At 38.0% G+C, this 23,688-nt stretch overlaps 5 protein-coding genes across 8 annotated transcripts; 4 read left to right on the top strand and 1 right to left on the bottom strand.

Annotated features, from left to right (window-relative positions):
* Window positions 1-501: 501 nt before the first annotated feature.
* On the top strand, window positions 502-1,992 carry LOC116020077 (fasciclin-like arabinogalactan protein 1). The gene has a single exon (XM_031260541.1). It carries the CDS (start codon window positions 641-643, stop codon window positions 1,886-1,888), a length of 1,248 nt encoding a protein of 415 aa, XP_031116401.1. The 5' UTR covers window positions 502-640; the 3' UTR covers window positions 1,889-1,992.
* Window positions 1,963-5,236, bottom strand: LOC116020078 (nudix hydrolase 10-like). The gene is made up of 8 exons (XM_031260542.1): window positions 5,042-5,236; window positions 4,690-4,853; window positions 3,587-3,652; window positions 3,130-3,267; window positions 2,837-2,914; window positions 2,701-2,751; window positions 2,463-2,606; window positions 1,963-2,368 (listed from the first exon to the last, which is right to left on the bottom strand). The coding sequence occupies exons 2-8, from the start codon at window positions 4,846-4,848 to the stop codon at window positions 2,159-2,161; spliced, it is 846 nt and encodes a 281-aa protein (XP_031116402.1). The 5' UTR covers window positions 4,849-4,853; window positions 5,042-5,236; the 3' UTR covers window positions 1,963-2,158.
* A 5,372-nt stretch (window positions 5,237-10,608) lies between these two features.
* On the top strand, window positions 10,609-12,905 carry LOC116019473 (probable L-type lectin-domain containing receptor kinase S.7). Its single transcript, XM_031259687.1, has one exon. It carries the CDS (start codon window positions 10,706-10,708, stop codon window positions 12,737-12,739), a length of 2,034 nt encoding a protein of 677 aa, XP_031115547.1. The 5' UTR covers window positions 10,609-10,705; the 3' UTR covers window positions 12,740-12,905.
* Window positions 12,906-15,605: 2,700 nt separating this feature from the next.
* LOC116019487 (pentatricopeptide repeat-containing protein At5g55840) lies at window positions 15,606-20,444 on the top strand. Of its 4 annotated transcripts, XM_031259710.1 has the most exons (7): window positions 15,606-15,766; window positions 15,904-16,050; window positions 16,250-19,207; window positions 19,318-19,424; window positions 19,507-19,729; window positions 19,818-19,992; window positions 20,105-20,444. In XM_031259710.1, coding segments are annotated over exons 3-4 (2,940 nt in total). In that variant the 5' UTR covers window positions 15,606-15,766; window positions 15,904-16,050; window positions 16,250-16,268; the 3' UTR covers window positions 19,319-19,424; window positions 19,507-19,729; window positions 19,818-19,992; window positions 20,105-20,444. The 4 variants fall into 4 exon arrangements, with proteins under 4 accessions (XP_031115570.1, XP_031115566.1, XP_031115567.1 ...); XM_031259706.1 differs by having other exon boundaries at window positions 15,904-19,207; XM_031259707.1 differs by having other exon boundaries at window positions 15,904-19,207; window positions 19,521-19,729.
* Window positions 20,445-20,807: 363 nt separating this feature from the next.
* LOC116019488 (protein NOI4-like) lies at window positions 20,808-23,401 on the top strand. Its single transcript, XM_031259711.1, has 3 exons — window positions 20,808-20,965; window positions 22,673-22,858; window positions 22,986-23,401. The coding sequence occupies exons 1-3, from the start codon at window positions 20,960-20,962 to the stop codon at window positions 23,028-23,030; spliced, it is 237 nt and encodes a 78-aa protein (XP_031115571.1). The 5' UTR covers window positions 20,808-20,959; the 3' UTR covers window positions 23,031-23,401.
* Window positions 23,402-23,688: the final 287 nt, after the last annotated feature.

Consider the following 23,688-nt stretch of genomic DNA (forward strand, 5'->3'; position numbering starts at 1 on the left):
AGGGTTTGATGCCACTGGACCACTAGACATTTTACTACTCTAGAAACCAGATACGAGTAAATAGGATCGGAATCCTACTCTTTACAGCTGCTAGTAAAATAAAGTTTCTTAAATTATTTTATGTAGATTGACACCATGATCTATCCATATCCACCATTCAATCACACCAATGTAAGTTCTTATCGAGCCAAATAAAGTTTCTTAAATTATTTATGTAGATTGATATCATGATTTTCCATATTCATCATTCAGGCAAACCGAAAGAAAAGAACTGTTTGGTAGGCTGAAATAGAATTTATGAAAATTGAAAGAAAATACTAAAATGCCCTTGTAATGTTATCTTTTTGTGAAATTATAATTTTCTCCAACAAAATAATGTAATTGTGCTCACAAAAAAATTACATTTACAGCCTACCAAACATGCTTGTGCGGACAAGAAAGCATCAATGGTGAATGGCATTTTGAGTAATTTATTGAAAGTCGGGGGTTACAAATTTTATCCCACAGCAACACAGGTGGAGATCTCGGTCTACATAGACTCGCGCCGTACCGTTCAAACCCTCACTTCCACAGCAACTGAAAAGCTAAAACCATAATCGCAACTCTCGCCTCCCTTGAACAGCTTAGTTTAGTTCTGAAAATGCAGAGCCTCTCAGCGGCCGCCGTGGTTGCGGCGTTTCTCTGTTTATTGCTTTGGCCATATGGCGGCGAAGCCCACAATATCACCCGCATTCTGGCCAAGGATAAAGCGTTTGCGACCTTTAATCACTACCTCACACTCACACACCTCGCCGCCGATATCAACAGCCGCGAGACCATAACCGTCTGCGCCGTCGACGAGGCAGGCATGGCAGATCTGCTCGCCAAGCACCTCTCCATTAACTCCATTAAGAACGTTCTCTCCCTTCACGTCCTTCTGGACTACTTCGACTCCAAAAAGCTCCACCAAATCTCCAATGGTACGGCTTTGGCCGCTACGATGTTCCAGGCCACCGGCTCGGCTTCCGGCTCCTCCGGCTTTGTCAATATTACGGATCTGAAGGGCGGAAAAGTCGGATTTGGGCCTCAGGACAACGGCGGATCCTTGCCGGCCACTTATGTAAAGTCTGTTGAGGAGATACCTTACAACATTTCAGTTATTCAGATCAGTCGGATTTTGCCGTCGCCGGAAGCTGAAGCTCCGGCTCCTGGTCCGAGCCAGATGAACCTAACGGCTCGAATGTCGAGTCACGGCTGCAAAGTGTTTGCCGAGGCTCTGTTGGCTTCCCCTGCTGAGAAGACATTTGAGGACAATGTTGACGGTGGATTAACGATTTTCTGCCCCGGCGACGACGCTATGAAGAATTTCATGCCGAAATTCAAAAATTTAACGGCGGATGGGAAACAGTCGCTTCTGGAGTTCCACGGCGTTCCCGTCTACCATTCGCTTTCGGATTTGAGGTCAAATAACGGCGAGACGAACACATTGGCTACCGACGGCGGTAAGAACTACGGCTTCACAGTCCAGAACGACGGCGACGTCGTGACGTTGAAGACGAAGGTTGTGACGGCGAAAATCACGGGAACGTTGATGGATGAACAGCCGTTGGCGATTTTTACTCTTGACAAAGTCTTAATGCCGAAGGAGCTGTTCAAGGCAACTGATTCCCCGACGCCGGCTCCAGCTCCGGGACCGGACGCCGACGCAGAGTCTCCCAAGCCTGCTAAGAGGCACAAGTCGCCGTCACCGTCCGATGCTCCGTCAGACTCCCCGGCTGATGCTCCGGGCAGTGATTCTGACGATCAGACGGCAGATGACAACGGCGCCGTTAGGTTCAACGGCGGAAGATTCGTCGCAATGGTTTTAAGTCTGTGTGTTGCCTTTTCACTTGAGCAAGCTTTCTTTTAGGGTCAAAAGTTTAAATATGATAAATCAGTGTAGTGGTGGACTGGACTTATGGCATGGTATCTTTATTCATTGACTTCTTCAAAATCCATTTCATTTTCATCTTCTTTATTATTTCCAAAACATCAAATACATTGAGCTAAGTAAGACCTATATATAATTGCTGATACATTATTTATTTTTAACTATGGTGAAAGTGAAAGAATACTGTGAAAAAATATAACGAATTAGATGAGTATAAGAGCAGATACAATTCTTGCTCTGCTTGCTTCTTCAAGGATGAATTTTATGGTCTGGCTGTTCCAAATCTTCCTTGTTGAGATAAAGATAGCTGAAATGAGAATCGAAGAATGACCTTATTGGAACCGGAGTTAGGCCTACATAGTTCCCCTCTGTTTTCGCCACGCATAGATCGCTGATGGACTTGAAAAACCCGTGTTTCTGAACAAAAGGTTGTGCTGCGTATTCTTCGAATGGCATCCACTGCAATGAAGGAAGAAACACATACTATGGTTTTTGCTATAGAACTGGAAAGATTTGATACAATAGATGAAGTAAGAAATTGCTCGGTTCATACCTGGGCAGCCTCGATTTCTAAGTCCTGCTTTTGAATGTCAAATGATAGAGGGCGTAACATGCATATGAAGACCATATCTGACTTCCCAAAGAAAGCCTTGTGTATTTGCCTGAATGCTAGTACTTCAACAAATTCTGTATCGATCTGAAACATACCAGAGCCAGTATGGTAAGTAAGATATCTGTAATTTGGGGGGAAAAGATTGATGCAATTTGTTTATGAATGGATTTATGCTTACTCCGGTTTCTTCTTTTACTTCTCTTACTGCACCTTCAAAAATATCCTCTCCCTGCAGGTTAAGAAGCTCAGTTCTGTGGGTAAAATAGATTTAGGACCGAACAAGCAAGGATTATTTATTTAGCTTTGGTGCCTACCTCTTCAACAACTCCAGTTGGGATTTTCCAGACCCCTCTTCCTTTGAGTCTACCATTGTTTTCCTGGACGACCAGCAGCTAAAAACAGATGTTGCAAAATTAGAACTAGAAAAGCATACTAGACAGCAATTAAATAATGACAATCTCCTGGTCACTAACCAATGACTATTTAATATAATTAGGTTAGCAAACCAGAATTAAGTAGAGAACTAATTAACACAATTTATTATCTCACAATGTGTGATACAAATCAAGTATGCTATAGGTTTATCAGTAATATTGATGGCAATCACCTCTCTTTTGTCATTCATGACAATAGCACCAATTCCCACTCGATGTGTGACATTTGCAGGGATGGTATTAGCTGTTTCAGGGATCCAACGTACAAGCATCAGGTAATGAGGCTCCGCATGGTGATACCAAAATCCTTCCTGTAATAAATATATCATACATTAAAATATAAGCAGTAAACACACAGTAAATGACACAGTGAGGTAATGAGCACCAATTATAAGATGGTAAATCTGGAGCCTATTATAGTAAATTTTTTAACATTAGTCAAAATAATAATTTCATATGAAGTTAAAGAAATATGATTCCATTCAATGAATATGTAGTAGATTTCCATGTTTTCAGCTTTCACGTGCAAAATTTATTGTCTTGTCTTTTCAAATTTTGACTGCTCATCATTCCAAACAGTTTATGCAAAACACCAAACAGATTCAAAGTCGAAACAAATGAAAATATTACCTTCACTGCAATTTCTACTAGATATGCAAGTCCAATTGGCACCTTTATCCACACACCCCTCTTTCCCTGCAAAGTACATTTGTAAGGGTACAATGCAAGAAGTAAATATTGAAAGATAGTTGCAACAGGTTTGGACAGTAGAATAACAAATGTTAGTCCATTAGAATCGTGAGTCATAATATCATGCAAATTCAAGACTGTTGCACATCCACAGCATGCAGTTTATTCACATATAAGTAATGCAAATAATGTAAATGACATAACACTGGCTTTTAGGTTGGTCAATGAAGGAACTGTGAGGGAGGATGGATTAGGCTGTTCATTAATTTGTAAGAGTTTTTAAGTGACAATGCATTCTGGAAAAGATACTTACCAAATAGAAGAAAGTGGACAATGATGAGTTTAGGATTACTTTCTTGCACAAACTAAATTAGGAAATAGACAGGTTAAGTTGATGTGTAAAACAATTGTGCGAGAAACTTTTAAGTTATCCTGACCCACCACCAGTCACCACCAGAAGATCCATTGCTAGAACTAAAATTCCCAAAAGTAAAAGCAAAAGTGAAAGAAAAGCAGCTTTTATGCAACTTCATGATTCACAAATGTATTAGCCAAGGGTATCTTTCCGTTTTAATCATGTTAGGGAATGCCAAAAAGGACTTTAGTCGATCATAATTGCATGGTTGCCAACTTGCCTTATTGGCAATGAAGAAAGTAAGAAAACATGGATTGCACTTCTCCTCCTATTATGAATTTATGAGTGCTATCATGAATACTTAGGCAAAGCACCTAAGCCACAAAGCAAGCTTTAACCATGATGTGTCAAATTCATTTTATAAACAAACAAAAATCAGGCACCTTATATTTACAAGCATGTGATTACCAATTTATGTCAAAACTAGATTGTCAAAACATCATTCAAGGTATGAAAATTAAATTTCTACAATTTTTTAATGAAAGCATCTTTGACATGTTAAATTTTGAAAACAGCTAAGGCATGTCATGGCCGGCTCAATCAATCTACTTCCTCCTCCTTGTTCCCTAAAATATGAGGTATTCAGGCAGCATCTCTAACCAAAAGAAGCTGAATAAAAGGAGCATACCTGCAGCTTCCACTCCGCTAGTGAATCTCGAAGCGCGGCTTCGAAGACATCCGAATCCATAAGCTCCTGCAATTCCACTATAACTCCTCCATGATCATCATTTACTGCCGGAAGCAACTGAACCCTCTTCGCACCAGTTTTACTCAACATTTGCTCCATTCAACCTAAACTCAGTCCATTCATGGCAAATCCAAACAGTCATACACTACAGAAACACATAAGCTCTTAAGTAACTTACCGCAAACAAACTCGCACGTTAAATTCAATCCAATTTATCAAATTATCCGGAAAATCACAATCACAAATGCAACAATTGAATCCAAAAATTCAAGCAAAACACAGATAAAATCACCTTGCAAACAGTGAAGTAGTGCGCGCTTTCTTCGAGTTCTGAGGGGAATGGAAGCGATTGAGGCTCCGAATATCTGGTTCTGTGGATTGGTATGCAACTTTGCTCTGCAAGTAAAACGCGGCTGTGATGAAGAAATTGAAAACAGAGCGATTTATAGAGGTGATGCCGGAGAGAGACCGCTAATCGTTGTTGGGAGCAGTCACTCAGTCAGGCATTCACATTTTGGGTAGTTGATGACGTCGCCAACGGGTGGGTCCCTCTCTCTGGGCCGTTTGGTTGTTGGGTTAACGCGGTCGGGTCGCGGTATTAACTTCTTTGCTTCGCTTACGGGCCCAAAAGTTACATATAATTGGTCTTTTGATTACTACGTGTTTGTTTGAACGTTTCTTTATAGTTTATAAACAGCTTTTATCTAGATTATTGGATTTTTCTATAATAATTTTGATTTTAATATAGTTTTTAAATCCTTAATATGAATTCTCCCAATTGATTTCATCTATAGATCAATTTTTTAATACACCAGTTTAGTTCTCATGAACTCATGTAGAGGTTGGTTCTCATACAAACATCACCCTATATATATATCATGTGAACAAGGTTTCTCGTGATAAGTATGAACTAATTTAATCCATCCATCTAGGATGATTAATGTCTAAAAAATGACGGGTCAATTTTATAAATACTAGTATAAGGGAATCAACTTAGGAATTTCATTCATCTATTTCTTTAATGTAACAAAACTAATTAGATCAAGTTTGTTCTTTTTGCAAACTAGCACTAGTAATCCAATTACAAATGAGACAATACCAACCAAAAAAATAAAAAAAGAAAGAAGAAGCAATATTAAGACTAAGACAATGACTAACCTATCCAAAAGCGAATTAACAAAACGTAGAGTAAATTCCAACCAAAAATAGTATCTACTACTACCTAATATCATATCACCTGCAATAAGTTTTTAAATAATTATTTTTAGAAAAGTACAAATAAAACATTAATTTTAGTGTCAACTATAATGAACTTTTTCCTAGATAATCATATCATACATTAATATACTTTGAATTAATTATTTATTTAAATATAAAAATTAGATATTAAATCAAAGGTGAAAAACTAGTAATATAATAAATATATATGTGAACATTTTTGTTGCATCAATTTTGTCTTCTTTTTTTATTTTTTTTATTACTCAATTGATAAGATTAGAAAAACATTGTGTTTACAGCTTTTAATAAAAGACAGTAAAATATATTTGATCTTTTTCTTTTATAAACAATACTCGATATATAGTATATTATAATTGAATCTCGTGAGATGAATATTGATTGAAAGTAAATATTATTTGAATGGGTAAAGATAAAACAATTATCGAAACACGTCTTTTTTTATGTTCATATTTAAAAATTTAAAAAGGTAGCCACGAATAATGCTTCCCTTGAGACCGTCGCATACTTCTTTCTTCGACAATAAAGACAAAAGGAAGTTGGCTCTATCAAAATTGTCGAACGAGTTAGCTATAGTTGCATCCCTCATTGACAAGGAAATATGTAGCTATCCAATATAATAATATCACAACCAATATTTGTAAGACAACAAATCAAAGGATAATGTTGACAAAACTATTTGTGGTGCCATGCAAACATGCCAAATAACACAAATTAACACGATTCGACATGTTAATTGACTTGGTTGCATAGTTTGGGTATTTCTGAATCGAGACTCGGCCCAGCTTGCGTCACTCTCACGGTTTGAATTTTTTGTTGAATTGTTGAAAGTCTTTGAGCACCTTACGAGAGAAGTCCTTGGATCGAATCTTTGCGTGTTCATCCCCAACAAAGCAAAAATATCGGTATTAAATAAAAAATTATTTAACCATTTATCCTCATAACAAATTACATCATTAGCCACTGTTTAAATAACAAACAAGACATATCTTTATTTAGATATGTGTTGCATAGACAATGGCAAATTAAAATTTCAAACTCATCAAATTTTGTATTATGATTTCTAAGGTTTTATGCATATATTACATAACGAGGAAACAAGCATTGTAAGACTGTTGAATTACTGTAATTTAACTCCTTCACAATTGCTATAGAGTCAGGGCGAGAAATTTTACCTTTATAAAAGGAGCTGAATTATATATTACTGCTACGGTCCAATATAGAGTGAAAAGACAACCTTGTCAAAAGGCCAATATGGAATTGAATAGAGTTGTTGAAATTTGAAAGTCAGAATTGCTGACCTCCCTTCTTTTAACCAGGGACAGGGGGGTGTGGAATGAACTTTACGTGCCCATTAAGGTGGCCACATCTATGGGCCGAACTAGGCTAGCCCAAACTATTAAGACTGCCTGACTCGGCCCATTTGAGAGTGCTAAAGACCAGCCCAGTTCTGAAGGACAGGTGGATGACTGGATGTGTTGATGGCAAATTTTACTGCGGATCATGGTCCATGTAGCAGCGTAGATCATAAAGTAAATATCATTCTAATTGCAGTTACAATACTACTTTGTTTTTTAGTTTATTTTCCTCACACACTAGTTTCATTATATGAATATTAAAGTATCATTTTAATTCTACTACAGTTTCATTTAATGATCATGGTCCACATAGCGCTATGTTTACCATGGTCCATTGTATAACAATTGTGTGTTGTTGGAAAGTAATTTATAAGTGACCCACATTGGCAGCTTAGTTGGTTACAAAAATAAAGTTTGAGAACAATGATCCGGGATTGAGTCTCACCCGTAGCAGTGTAAGAGTGATTCCTTGGAAATGACCATACCTAATTCATACTAGTAATAGTGATTGTGAATTTTTCTTATATTTTAAAGAGGGTAGAGTAAAGCAAAAGTGGTGATATGAAAAATATGAAAATAAAGTGATAGAAGATGGGGGGCCATAAATAAAAAGTTTCCATTTGAACTTTGAAGAATAAAGAGTGGAAGGTGATGTTGGATACCTTGTCAGAGTACTGGATATATATGATTACAAAATGTGAAATAATGAAAGGGAAAGAATCCAATTATTTGACCTGTGATGTTGTAGTTTTATCAGTCTTATCTCCCAACGGCTATTTGACATGTGATTCCATTGCTGTGTGGTTTAAAATATGCTGGGAGAACTGGGTTGGTCGGTCTAATGAGAATCTGAAATGGTTTTCAGTGCAATTATGAATTCTCCATTATATTTCCATCATCCATGCATGTTCATGTGCACTTTCCAATTTCCGATGTTTGGAACTGACCAACTTTTTGCGCTCTCAGCTTCGATGATCTCATGTTTGTATGCCTCACAACTACGAACAAGTAGTTCAAATATTACATGCATTTATTTTTATATATAGTCAGTATAATAACACAATGGCCTTGTAAAGTGAGCTTAATCAAAAAAATACTGTTAATTTAAACTCAGTGATTTTCTTGTATGAAAATTATTGTCTGTTCCAACCACTCAGGTATATATCCATTTCCAGATAATTTTACTTTCTTTTATATCAAAAGAACAAAAATATCCAAAAAATCCTAATAAGCTTTGTAACATCCTTCTTGACCAGAGCGCGACCACACAATCAGATCGTAGCATCCATGCCATCTCTGATCTATTTAAGAGAAAAAAAACGTTCTTTTTATCAACTCTTTCCATGCCTTAATTATTAGCTTAACAAGATAGTTTATCAATCTATTGTGTTTATAATATACCATACTAATGGGTAAATATGCACATGTACTAGTCGGTCCGTAAATCACCTGTCCGTCAACGGTCACCCAACCTGTCCGTCAACGGTCACCCAATCAGTCCGTCGACGGTCACCCAACCGGTCCGTCGGCCGCATGATCGGAGCAACACACCTTGTGGATTGGAGGCTCACGAGCGCAACAGTTGCTTGATGTGACGACCGACAACTTTTCGGGAACAAGGGATCCGTGTTTTCATCACCTCGAGTAATTCAACCACTTCGAGCGAACCAATGCGCATTTTGCGGAGTGACTATTCAGCCCATGCAAATATGCCATCCACTTGCATATCAGACACCATGTGCATAGTGATCCACTTTGTATAAATATAGGGGTCATTCCCCTCACTAAGGAGAACTCATCGATACTACACTAATACACTTATGATTTGCTCATTCGTCTCTCTTGCTCTCTCCTTGTTACTGTTCGTCACCCGTAGAGCGACATAGCTTCTTACCGCTTAGTCGTTAACCGGTAGACCGACCGATTGACCGGCCGAGCGACATTCTTCACCACACGTAACACACGTATTCGTAGCGTAATCATAGACCCGTTTACATTTACGCTATCATATACATAACAAATCACATCCAACTTTTATCACATTCTCTTCTTAGAACCAAAGTACATGTATATACTCAATTCCTTGAGTATCTAATTCAATCACTTTAAGTTGTTAGTAAGTTATAAATGTTAACATACTTATAATGTTGAGTCAAATTTTATCATCATGATTAAATTATTTTAACATTATTAAACAATACTACTTGAGAAATACAGCATTTAGACGTTTGTAGAAAAAATTGTAAGTAGATGTAGTAAATACAATGAATGTGCCATCAACTAATAATACGGTCAAACTAAAATTGAACGTACAACGGCTTCATTTGAATATTTGGGCATGGGCAATGATGATCAACATTGTTGGACCCACATAGTAAGCTTTATTAAATATGTGACATTCATAAATAATAATTACCCAAAATCTTTATTATATTTTACTTTTTATTTTGATAAACATGCTCAATTTAATCTATAAAAAAATGAATAATATTTCTTTTCATTTTATTTTTTAATAAAATTGAGAAGTTCAAAAAACAAAATTATTATTCAAAATACACTTATCATTTTTTAACATTACCATAAAAGATAGTAACATTCTAACCCGGACCCCACTTTGTAGGAAACTCCAAATTTAGTATGTCCATCCACCAACTGCATTGCTATTGGTTTATATCAAAATGTGTCTTTTTCACCATATATGACACAGAAAAAAAAATGTAAAAAAAAAAAATCATAAATTTTTTATAATATGGATTCATTTTTATAGTGCCGATGGTAATAAATACAATCATGTATGGTGTACTTGATGATTGTATCAATAATATCAAATTTGTATATGATTTTGGAATACTCATATAATCATATACTTGATATATGTATGATTATAGTGAATGCAGGATCGACGATAATGAGGATTTATATACTTTATATGACTCTGTTATAATGTAATACTTGTGTATATCTAGGTTGAAGTACAAAGAGTCAATACCGTCCTACTGAAGTCTCGAATAATCTTTTTCTATTTCGTACCACTAAACTACAAGGTCATTGGTACGGCAATGAATATAATTATGTGATTGTACTAACAGTAGTTGATACAATGATGGAACAAAATAAATAAATGGAGCGTCTAAAGGGGAACATGGGAGGGGCCCCCATTTCATAAGAGATTTCCAAATAAGTTTGGGCAAAAGATGCATATTACCGTTAAGAGCACATATGCACCGATTTAGCCATTTCTTTTTCTTCTTCAACGCGCCCATTTCCTGACGGTTTATCCTCCATTTTTCCCACCACTGCACCCCATGAATCCAATCAACTGAAAACTTCTGAAACCCAAATCAAAGCTTCGATTCGCGAGAATGCATCCAAGAAAGCTTCTCCTTTTCTCTCTTCTCTCCATCATCTTCCATCTTTCAAGCTCATCATCATCATCAGAAGCCTTCAGCTTTGACTTCCCATATTTCACTCTCAGGAATCTCACCCTTCTTGGCGACTCCTATCTAAGAAACGGCGTCGTAGGCCTCACCAGAGAGCTCGGAGTCCCGTCGTCGAGTTCGGGTTCGGTAATCTACAACAACCCAATTCGTTTCTTTGATAAAGATTCAAACGCCACTGCTTCTTTTTCCACCAAATTTTCGTTTTCAATCGACAATGTTAACCCGGCGTCGTTTGGGGATGGATTGGCCTTCTTTATCTCCCCTGATAACCAGACTTTGGGGAGCCCGGGAGGGTTTTTGGGGCTAGTGAATTCCTCGCAGTTTACCAAGAACAAATTTGTGGCTGTGGAGTTTGATACGAGGCAGGATTTGCATTTCAATGATCCTGATGGGAATCATGTGGGATTGGATATCGAAAGCCTCGTGTCGATCAAGACTGCCAATGTGATGCAGGCAGGCATCAATTTGAAGAGTGGGGATTGGATTACAGTTTGGATTGATTACAAGAATGAGGAGAAGAAGCTGGAGGTTTTCTTGAGCCAATCAAATTCCAAGCCTGAAATTGCCTTACTGACAGTTGATATTGATCTGTGTGGGTTCCTAAAGGAGTTTATGTATGTAGGGTTTTCAGGTTCTACTGAGGGGAGCACAGAGTTGCATTATATTGAGAGCTGGAGTTTTCAGAGCTCTGGGTTTAAGGAATTGAGGCCAAGAATTCACCCAAATAATGTGGCTGTTAATTCTGTTCCTCCCTTGAAGGCTCCTCCCATTCCTGTTTCTGATTCTGCAGGGAATAGTTATCACAAGAGGCTAGGTTTGGGGCTTGGGATTGCTTGCCCAGCCTTCTTCTGTGCTGTTCTTGCAGTATTTGGTTGGGTTTCTGTGAAGAGATGGAAGGGGATGAAGAAGACAGAGAAGGGCTTCAAAGCAGATCTTGTGACACATCCCAGACAGTTCAGTTACAAGGAGCTAAATGCAGCCACTAGATGGTTCAATTCCAGCAGGATTATAGGGCATGGATCATTTGGCACTGTGTACAAGGCGTTTTTCGTGGATTCGGGGAATATAGCTGCAGTGAAAAGATCAAAGCATGCACACGAGAGTAGAACCGAGTTCATTGCAGAATTGACAATTATAGCTAGCTTGAGGCACAAAAACCTAGTTCAGCTCCAAGGGTGGTGTGTTGAGAAGGATGAATTGCTTCTTGTGTATGAGTTTATGCCAAATGGGAGTCTTGATAAGGTGCTATATGAAGAATCTGAGCAAGGGTACCCTCTTAGATGGCCTTACAGATACAATATCGCGGTTGGGTTAGCCTCAGTTCTCACCTACCTGCATCAAGAATGTGAGCAGCAGGTGATCCACAGGGACATAAAAGCCAGCAACATAATGCTGGACTCGGGCTATAACGCGAGGCTGGGAGATTTTGGTTTGGCCAGGCTTCTGGATCACGACAAGAGTCCTGTCTCGACCCTCACAGCTGGAACGATGGGGTACCTTGCACCTGAATATCTTCAGTATGGGACAGCAACCGAAAAGACTGATGTCTTCAGCTATGGTGTGGTTATTCTGGAAGTGGCTTGTGGGAGGAGGCCTATTGTGAGGGAAGGAGAAGGCGAGAAAATGGCGAATTTGGTCGATTGGGTTTGGAGGCTCCACTCTCAAGGAAGGATAATCGAAGCAGCAGATAAAAGGCTTGGTGGGGAATTCAGAGAGGAGGAAATGAAGAAACTGCTTCTTGTAGGCCTAAGCTGTGCAAATCCTGATAGCAATGAAAGGCCTTCCATGAGAAGAGTTTTTCAAATTCTTAGCAATGAAGCTGATGCTGTGGATGTTCCAAGAGTTAAGCCTACTCTCACTTTCTCTAAAAGTCTCCCACTTAGCATCGATGACATCTTTTCTGACAACGAAGATTGCAGGGATCATGGAAGCCCCATAGAGATCAAACTCAAATGAAGATACACACTTGGTTTAGTTTCCTCAAATTTCATGTTTCCTTAATTCATTGTTGTTCTTTTTCTGCAACTAATAGGAGGTTAGCTGGTAAATTCTTTCTTAGCTTCATTCACAGATTGTAAGATGAGATGATATAAGCTTAGAGCCTGAGTTCAAAGCCATTCCATTGAACTCTTATGGTCTTCTTCATTTTTTTTTTTAACATTTCAAATCTGTATCAGATTCACACCAGAATAATCCCACTAACTCATCTGTTTTGTCTGGTCACTGGTGCTGCTATTTCTTTTATGGCCAGATGAGAATGGAGATCTATGGTTTCTTTACCAGTAAAAACATTGTTTTTTGATGATACAAATAGGTTATATCTCAGAAAATTTCATAATATTGATTGAATTACAATGAAATGATGAGAACGACAACGAATATAAACACTCGATTAGGAATTCTGCTTTCAACAAGATACACCAATGCTGATTTTGCAGAAGCAGTCAGAAAACAGCAATCTTGTAAAGTCATAGCGATTCGGTTGCATCTTGTGTGTTAAGGAATGAAACCAACCAATCAAATCTTTAAACTTTTGATGTTTTCTTAAATGCATTCACTGTTCTTGCATTTTTCTTTATACAATAATCATTTCTGCAAGTAGACAAGGGAGACTATATATGGTGGGATGGTTTCATGCCTCCTTGAGGAAAGAAGAGGGAGCTTATGACAGATAGCAGAGAGAGCACATTCCATGAAAAGCAAACACCATTTTTGCTGATTAAGGATTGTGCTCTCTCTCTTCTGTCAACACTTTTTCTCCTTAACATCCTCAAAGAGCCAAGATTAGTACCACTCCTGCAAAAGATACCATAATCATTAAACCATGATAAGTTGCACAAAGGATATATCAGAAAAGAAAGACTCTCAAGAAAACACATTTAGGTTGAAGCAGATGAACAGAAACTATTGATCTTGTCTGCAATGAGTATCAGAGAAAAAAAAGGGTGTGCAGAAATCGATTCGAGTGATCAAGAAAAACGATGATGATCTTGCAGCACCCACCCCGAGTTTCTTCCACAACACGAACCTTGTACCCTCATAGCCACCACCAAGGATTGAACAAAAACCAGGACTTTAATTTGCTAGATGGAGTGGATGAGGGAGATACATTACATAGTGGACAATTTATAGAGGGGAAGAGAGGGGTTAAACCTGCAAGGAATTTTCATGGTCTGAAAGGAGGTGTAACATATGGAGAATAAATGGGCAGGTGAATTTAATATCATGTTGGCTCAACTTTGGCAATTTTGTTGGATTCAAAACTCTGCTAAAAACATATAGCTTGGTTAAAGAAAATGAAATCCCCTAGCTAGTCTGAAATGTTGAAATCAAATAAAAGAACAAGAAATTAATTAGTCTGCCACTTTGGAAACATTTCATTTCACTGAAGGAGCACTGTGGAGATGAACCATGTAAGCCAATAGTACAGTGTCATGCTTGGCTACTTCTAGTGTCCAGATAATGACCCCATAACAAGATAACAAGGTTTTGTCATTCTCATAATTGATTATATTATTAGTATGCATTGGTCCTCTCCACCTAAGGGTGCCTGGGTAAATTTGAACCTCTAAACCCTTATAAATAGTGACAATGTCTAACTAAGATATAAAGATAACTTATCTTTAACTCGTACAAATTAAAAATCATAATTTGAAGACCTAAGACCCAAGACGAACGGGATAGATGGACCATATGCTTGGCCCATGAAGGAGAAGTCTAGTCCAAAAGAGTCGGTTGCAAGGTAAAGGGTACGCTACCCAAATTATGAAGCTAGGGCCGCTTTCATGATATGAAACCTTGTAGTTATCAAGTGAACAGTTCGATCAACTTGAATAGATTGCCCCATCAATATTTCCTTCTATATAAATATAAATATAGTGTGTGATACGTGATCCTAAACTAACCCTTTGAAAAGTTTTCTCCACTTGCTAGAAGTGGTGATTATTTAAGGTGAAACATGTTGTAGGCTTAGTGGCAAGGAATTGAGACAGAAGATGTATACATAAACTTGAATTAATGGTGAGGCTCAGCTGCATGCATGTGTTGGGGGACTGTGGACAGCGAAAATAGGTACGAAATAGAAGGAAAAAAAATATCAGATCAGACTGACAACCTTATAAATGAATGGTTTCTTCGATAGATTCAATCGATAATTACATGTCAATACATAAACAAATCCTACCCGGAGTCAACATCATCATTTATCTCTACCAACTTCAATTCTCCGGCACATATGTATAATTATAGATAGATTATCACATTTCAATTTTAGCCATCTAATTCAAATTGGACAAATTATATCATGAACCAGGTCTACCCAAGGTCCTAACTCAACTGAACACAAAGGTCTCTCTGCACACAAAGAAGTGCTCTCACACTGTCGCCTGGTCTCTTCTCCCAAACTTCACTCCTATGACCAGTTGAGCTGTTCGTGCGGACAATAACATTCAGACTTTGTATCTAGTTGACACATTCTGTATCTGCAGTTTGACAGTTTTTGTACCTATAGTTATCATATTATGTGTTAGCAATTATCAAGTTATTTGTTTACATGTACAAAAATTGTTAACTATATGTACAGAATGTATTAACTGAAGATACATAATTTTTGTATTAGGTTCAAAATGCAATATGAAACCTGGTTCATGGTATAACAATTGTGTTCCGTTAAATTGGGCCATACAAAGCCCAGTTTGGGAGATTTTATGGGTTCTTAAAGAAGGCCCAATATGATACAAAATGGCCCACTAGCCCAATATGACACATCAAAGGCTATTGCTAACTTGCTGTATGATAACATCAACGAGAAGGTGCAGAAAGAGGAAGAGGAACAAGAGAAGAGAAGCTCCATAGCCATGGCAACCAAAAGAATAACTATTTTTTCTCCACAATTTTCAAGAATTAAAGCTTTTTCCGAAATGGGTTTCTTGGAGAAACCGGAAACTTCCGCCAAAACTAATGTTATCAAAAATCAAGCAGCCAGTACATACATCCCCCCCTCTCTCTCTCTATCTCTCATACATATATGCTCATAAAGTTATGTTCTTTCTGGGAATAGGTGAACCTAGATATGCATATGTATGCCTCCACTAATAAAGTTTTGTTCTTTGCCAAAGCAGGCCAAGGAATTGACAAGAGCATCTATGCAATACTGACCGTCGATCGCTGGGAATCACTGAACCAGATGGAGTATAAGTTAGCTTCGCTAAGGCCAGTTCATGGGAGGCTGGCTTTGAAATTTTTCAAGTGGTTCATAAAACAACCAGGTGTGGAGCTAAATCACATTATACACATGCACTGTATCACTTCCCATATACTTGTAAGAGCTAGAATGTATGATTCTGCTAAGTCAATTTTTAGGGATTTATCAGAAATGGGTGTTGGGTCAAAATCTGTTCTTGCTGCACTTATGGATACTTATTCCCTCTGCAATTCGAACCCTTCAGTTTTTGATGTTTTAATCAGGGTTTATGTGAGAGAAGGAATGGTCAAGGATGCTGTGGAGGCATTTTATTGGATTGGTTCTTGTGGAATTACACCATCAGTTTACACTTGTAACATGATTCTTGCAGCAATTTCAAAGTGCCAGGGTGATGAGTTTGTTTGGTCATTTTTCAAGGAAATGCTTGCAAAATGTATATGCCCTAATCTGAATACATTTAACATACTCTTACATGTTCTCTGCACAACGGGAAAGCTCAAGAAAGCAAATTTCTTGCTTAAAACGATGGAGGAGAGTGGCTACATTCCTGATGTAGTTACTTATAATACTTTGCTTAATTGGTACTGCAAGAAGGGAAGGTATAAATCAGCATCAGAGCTGATTGATCGCATGGCTTGTAAAGGTCTCAAGGCTGATGTTTGTACATATAACATGTTTATAGATGATTTATGTAAGAATAATAGGAGTGCAAAAGGGTATTTACTTTTGAAAAAGATGAGGAAGAGATTGGTAATTCCAAATGAAATCACCTACAATACTCTAATTAATGGGTTCATGAAAGAGGGGAAGATTGCAGTTGCAATGAAGATTTTTCATGAGATGATGAAGTTGAATCTGTCACCAAATTGTATCACTTTCAATGCTTTAATTGATGGGTACTGCCGGGCAGGCAAGCTTGAAGATGCTTCAGAACTTCTGAAGGAAATGGAAACAAGAGGACTACACCCTAATGAAGTTAGTTACGGGGCTCTTTTGAATGGCTTCTGCAGACATGGAAAGCTAGATTCTGCAAGACATATATTTGAGAGGATGAGGAAGAATGATATGGCTTTAGATCATGTAGTTTACACAATGCTAATTAAAGGGCTATGCAAAAGGGGGATGCTTGAAGAAAGTCTTGAACTTTTCAATGAAATGGTTGGCAGTGATATATGCCCTGATGCTATTGTATACTCGGTGCTTTTAAATGGGTTTTTTAGTGCTGGAAGGATAAAGCATGCAGAAGAGATACTGTGTAAAATGTATAAATTTGTAGCTTTGCCAAATGAGATCATGCATTCTACCCTAGTTTACAATTTTTGCAAGCAGAAGGATGTCATCAAAGCAATGAAAATCTGCAAAGTGATGCTGGAAAATGGCCATGGTGCTGACCTGTCCGTATGCAATTTACTTATTTCTTGTCTTTGCAAATGTGGAAAGGTAAGGGAAGCAGAGGATTTCATGCGTCACATGCAAAGGATTGGTCTGGTTCCTAATGCTGTTAGTTTTGATTTTGTAATTAGTGGGTATGGACATGAGGGTGATGGCTTTAAGGCATTATCCTTGTTTGATGAAATGATCAAATTGGGCAATCACCCTACCCTTCACACTTACGGAAGCATATTAAAGGGACTGTGCAAAGGAGGAAACTTTATGGAGGCAATTAAATTATTTGATAGACTTCGTGATGCTCATTCTGTTGTTGATGTTAATATCTACAATACGGTGTTGGCTGAGATATGCAACTTAGGAGATATGAACATGGCATTGATCCTTTTTGATGAGATGGTGCAGAATCATGTGATCCCTGATGGCTATACATATGCTAATCTCATTACTGGGTTATGCAGAAATGGCAAAATAGCTGCTGCAGTTCTTATATTGTCAAGAGCATTGGAAAGAGGAACTTCATTTTCTAACCGGCTGATGTATACTAGTATAATAGATGGGCTTTTCAAGAGTGGTTTGCCGAAGGTTGCCGCATACTTCTATGATGAGATGATAAAGCAAGGGGTTAGGCCTGATACAATGACACTAAATGCAATGATAGATGGGTACTCAAGAATTAGTCAAATGGCTCGAGCAAATAGATTCTTCTCAATTATGAGGGTTAAATCTCTGTCTCCTAACCTGGATACATATAACAGCCTATTACATGGCCACTCAAGACTGCGAAATATGTCAGAATGTTCTGAATTATATCATTCAATTACGAGAAATGGTCTTAGTCCAGATATGTCGACCAGACAATCTGTTATCTTTGCACTTTGTGAGTCAGGTATGCTGGATGTTGGGGTTAAATTTATGAAAAAGATGATAATGGAAGGAGCAGTAATAGATAAACTTTCATTCAACATGCTAATCGCCAAATACAGTGAGAAGGGAGAGATGCAGAAGGCCTTCGATGTGCTGAATGTTATGAACTTAGTGGGTGATTTTCCTAATGGAGATACTTATGAATCCATACTTAAGGGACTGAAAAGAACATCTAATTTCCAAGCTTCTCGCATTATCTTGCATGAAATGCTGGAAAATGGGTTTATGCCTACCAATAGACAGTACAGTGGCGTTGTAACTGGTATGTGTAGAGTGGGAGATATACAAGGAGCATTCAAGTTGAAGGATGAAATGGAGTCACTAGGTGTTAGCTCTCGTAATGTTGCCGAGAGTGCTATTGTTAGAGGGCTTGTGCGCCGTGGGAAGATGGGGGAAGCAATGTTTGTACTTGATTGTATGCTAAGGGTCCAACTTCTCCCAAGCGTTGCAACGTTTACAACACTAATGTATGGGTTGTGTAAAGAGGCTAAAATTTCCGATGCCTTAAAGTTAAAAGATGCAATGGAACTTCATGGTGCAAAGCCTGATGTTGTCGTTTATAATGTTCTCATTACAGGCCTTTGTGTTAACGATGACATAGACCAAGCCTTCAATCTGTACAAGGAGATGAAACAGAGAGGCCTCTGCCCTAATGTCACCACCTTTGCTACTCTCGTCAATGCAGTTCAGTCGGGCAATGATCCACTGAAGGCCGAAACTCTTCTAGTGGACCTTCAGGAGAGAGGACTGATAAGCCAAAAGCCCAGTCCAGAAGCTATACATGAAAGATTGACAGTTGTGATGCAGAAGCTGAACTTCTTGAGGAAGAAAAGGACGCATAGTAGCAAAGAAAGGGTGAAAAGCGCATCAAATGTTGCAGAAAAGTACAATCATTATGGTGTTTGGTAGGCCCCCATTCTTTTTATAAAATTTAGCTCAAGACCTCAATCATTTGCTATTTTGAATATCAAGTTACTAGAAAGCTACGTTTACATGCCTTTACACTCTTTTGCAGATTCATTTTGTCAACAAAACCATCATGAGAGTGCGTTTTTGTGCCAATGGCCAGATTTGGAAGCTTTTACACCAACCACAGTACAGTTGGGGCCTGAAGCTTAAAAGGTCTGCTGATACATTATAATGGTGTATTGTTACTATTAACTCTTAACTATTCATTTTGATAAACTGCTATTCTAAAATATAGGTTTCCATGAGCAGAAAAACTTGAACTTTGACACTCGAGATGAGATTGGTAAACCTTTTGTTGCCAAGCACAGCAAAGGTTCTAACTTTAATCACTATTCTTGAAAAGGGAACCTCAGATTTCTCGAGTTTCCGACTTTGTAAGCTCCTAGATAGATGTTTGCTATCACGGTTGTGCACACGCTTCTAGGGAGATGGTCAGACTGCAAACACCACAGTTTGAGGTTATTTTCATTCCTTGGTTTTTCCAGCTAAGATCAACTTAACTGCTAGCCAAATGGGCGTCTCTCATTGGCTTTCATTAATGTGCAGTTGATATTGGAGACAGCTAGATGCAGGCATGGACTAAGACCCATCATTCTGCGCCCTGCGATCCTGGCATGCCCAGGAACCTGTCACAAGAGCCTCACAGGCGGCTCTAGGTTTTTTAGCTTACGCCAGACTAATTCGAAGCCCTCAGAACTCCTATACAGAGTCGCTGGATGAGGTAAATCGCGAGTCGCCCTGTCAGTTTCCAAGTTTCCACACATTACCTGTACATTTTATGCACAAAGAGTCTTCATCACCTCTAATCAATCAATGTCTCCCAATGACCCCAGGATTTCGGTAACAGTAAGGTTTTAACGTGATTGATCGAATAAACTGAGCTAGCTCCGAGGGCAGCGCGCTGCACTATTGATTTGGATCGTCTGCTGTCCTCAACAAAAGATTATTCTTGCTGCTCCCATGGCAGACAGAATATAGCAAAATTTTGGGGAAAATAATAAAATTTCCCTCAGTTGACCTCTATTCTGTTTTTATTATTTGTATAGGTCACCGGCTTATTCTCCTGAACTTAAAGCTTCATTCTTTATTCCTTCACAATTCCACTCCATTTCATGTTGTTTTACTATTTTATTCGAGAATTTTTACAACGGGGACTAGTAAAAGTTTTTGATGTGATTCTTTGTTGAGATTATCATACTGGGAATGACTGTTCAAGATTGTCACGTCAAGAATTTGAGGATATATGAATGGATTAAATATCAAGAAAACATGGTTTGAATGTTAAGCAAAGACTGTTCCAAGACACAGACAGACAGACAAGATGAAACGCATCTACATTTCTTCTTGTAATAATTACGTTAAAGAATCGATTTTTACCGAGTACGATGAATTGTAGTTACCGTGTCAATCTCTTTAATCTAATTGGAAATGTTAACCATAAAGAAAAGAAAAAAAAAAAGAAAGAAAATTTTCTGGGCGTTCACATGATGTGGTGGGGACATAGACGCATTACATTATTCCTCTCTGCGTTAACGAAAAGTCGAAAACCACCACCACCGCACTCCTCTATACATACACTGCCGCTGTTGATTTACCCATTTGCGATTTCTCTCTCTTTCTCTCTCTCTCTCTCTCTCCGCCAATAGCACAATTCATTTTCCAGCAAGGCTCATCTAGTCAGTGGATTCATGTCGGTATGTGTTTATTTTCTTTCCTTCTTCACTGTGAATTGATTGATTGGGTTCCGGTGACTTGATTTGATTTAGCTTTTGGGAGTCATTAAATGTGTTTTTGGGCAGTTATGATTTGAAAATTCTGTGGATTTTTGCTGAGTGATTTTGATGGATCGCTCAATTTTTGGCAATTTTTACTGCGTTGATTTTGGAGCTCAGTGAATAGATTATAGCGATCAATTAGCTGAATTGAGCTGTGATTGATTATATTGCACTAGGGTTCTGTTGTGATGTTGTCAGCTTGCTCTTTTCACCTACCTAATCCAATGTTACCTTCTGAATTGAGTGAATTCTGATGGATGGATGTGTTCTCCTGGGGAATTGTTTGAGTTCCCAAGTTCTTTAATCTGTATTTGCTAATTAATTAGTTCACTTCACTTTCTATATTTGTGGGTTCAGTGGAAGTTATGTCTTCTTTGAAAGTATTGGTGGGTGGGCAGAATTTGGGGAAAGCAAGAATGTGATTCAAAGATGCTAAAAAGTTTCCCCTCTGGGGATTGATACTTTTTGCTGATGTTGTGGGCGTTGCCATGCCTGTAGGTTTTATTTTTTCTTGTTTTTCATTCTCCGGCATGAAAAGAAAGATGCTAAAAAAAGGCATCTTCTTTGTGGTAGATGTGAGTGTGGGCAGGGTTTGATCAGAGCAAGAATGTGGTTTAAAGATGCTAAAAATGGCATCTTCTAACCAGCAAAAGGAAAGCACGGTTCTTTGGGATGATCATAAGAAATAACCCATTCTTGATTAGTCCAAAAAATTTCCTGCTTTTCCTGCCTTCTCTGCATTTGCACGTATCAAATGGGATAACCATAGAGTATTTGTCATAGCAAGCACTTCAAATATTGTGCAAGCGCTTCCATAGGCATTCTATTTTCATATGAACAAATCATGAGATCAATATAAATGATAAGAATATTAAAACACTTTACTGTTACATGGTAGTTTTCTTCACAACAAAATGTCCTTTTTTTTTCTTTTTTTGGTTTGGGTAACGATTATCTAATGCCATTTGGTAGGAATAGGATGTACTGGTTAGAAAGTGTGATAAGATAGTAGTAATAGGTGATAAGAGAGGAAGTTGAAACAAAATGTCCTTTTTTCTTGGCTTGTATGACAATTATCTAATGCCATTTGGTAGAAATAGGACGTACCAGTTTCAAAGTGTGATAAGAGAGTAAGTGGAAATAAAATGTCCTTTTTTCTTGGTTCGTGTAACAATTATCTAATGCTGTTTGGTAGAGATCGGTTGTACCAATTAGAAAGTGTGATAACATAGTGGTAATAGGAGATAAGAGAGGAAGTGGTAGAACCATACGTGCACGGATCTAAGTTATGAAGAGCAGTACTATAGCTCAAGGGCTGACCGTAGACTTGGCGCTTATCAATACTACCAATCCATTTAGTTGTAGCTGACCCCAACTAGATTTGCTATTAAGGCTTGGCTGGGTTGAGTTTTAGTTTTTTTTTTTTTTTGAGTACTACTGACTCTGTTACAATGCAATATCTATTTATAACTACTTTCTCAACCTACTGGGTTGAGTTTAGTATTGTTCTAATGTTGTTTATTAGCATACTATAGAGGAGCATAGTAAGTTTATAATGTTGTATTATTGGGGGATCCTCTAATCTGGTTCTTTCTTTCTTTCTTTCATCGCATATCTAACACCTAGGAGGAGAAGGGTCGACCCTTGCCAAAGTTTGGTGAATGGGATGTTAACGACCCAGCTTCAGCAGAAGGATTTACCGTGATTTTTAACAAGGCCAGGGATGAAAAGAAAACGGGTGGTAAGCCTGAATCACCAACAAAGGCCGATACCAACACTAAACCTGCAGCTGATCCATCAAAACCACCGGCTGTAAGTTGTTTTCTAATTTTACCAAATCGGACTTCATATGTTCTTTGTTGGAACTTTTACAGTAGTGGGTGTAGACAGGTGCTCTTGTTTATGTTTTTTTACCTTAAACCAAGTTTTTTTTTCCCAGAAAAAATGGTTTTGCTGCGTACAGACCCCTCATGTGGATTCTTGACAAGGCTGTGGAAAAGCTGAAAATGGGATTGAATATCCATAATCAATTTGGCGTTTTCCATTTACAAGAGGAGCTGGAGGCTCCTGTGTTCTGCTGGAATCTATTTTATCATGTAAAATTATGTTAGTGTGGGGTGCGGGTATCTTAAAAGACATAAAAGATATTTTACATATCTATATGCTTTGTCTGGTAATAGATATACTTCACAGATGAGCTTTCTGTTTGCTTTAACCTACCCATGGTCTCTGTCAATCATAATTCTTTTGTGATGCTTAAAGTTTTGTCAGCCATTTTATGTTTGTGTAGTCAAGTTGAACTGTTGCAATTTTGCCTGTGTATTTTTCATGTTATATACACTAGAATTTGGAAAAGTGGTAGAAAGTGTATTGCTTGCATTATGCCAAAGAAAAACCCTTAGACCTAAGTTACAAAATTTTGCATTGTTTTGTTGAAATCTTTCACTTTACACTGCAAACAGCCACCACAACATTAGGGATTACAAAGGATCAATTGTTTAAGGGGTAATTTCAGCTGATTTAGCCAAGTTGATCAAACAGTTGGTTCTCCGTGAGAGTTGTCTATTAACCTTCTTGATTTAAATCGATCGGCTATAAACAATTAAGACAAGTTTCACTTAGAATACACCTTCAGGTGACGG

Source organism: Ipomoea triloba, chromosome 5, assembly GCF_003576645.1.
Source record: "Ipomoea triloba cultivar NCNSP0323 chromosome 5, ASM357664v1".
Lineage (NCBI taxonomy): Eukaryota > Viridiplantae > Streptophyta > Magnoliopsida > Solanales > Convolvulaceae > Ipomoea > Ipomoea triloba.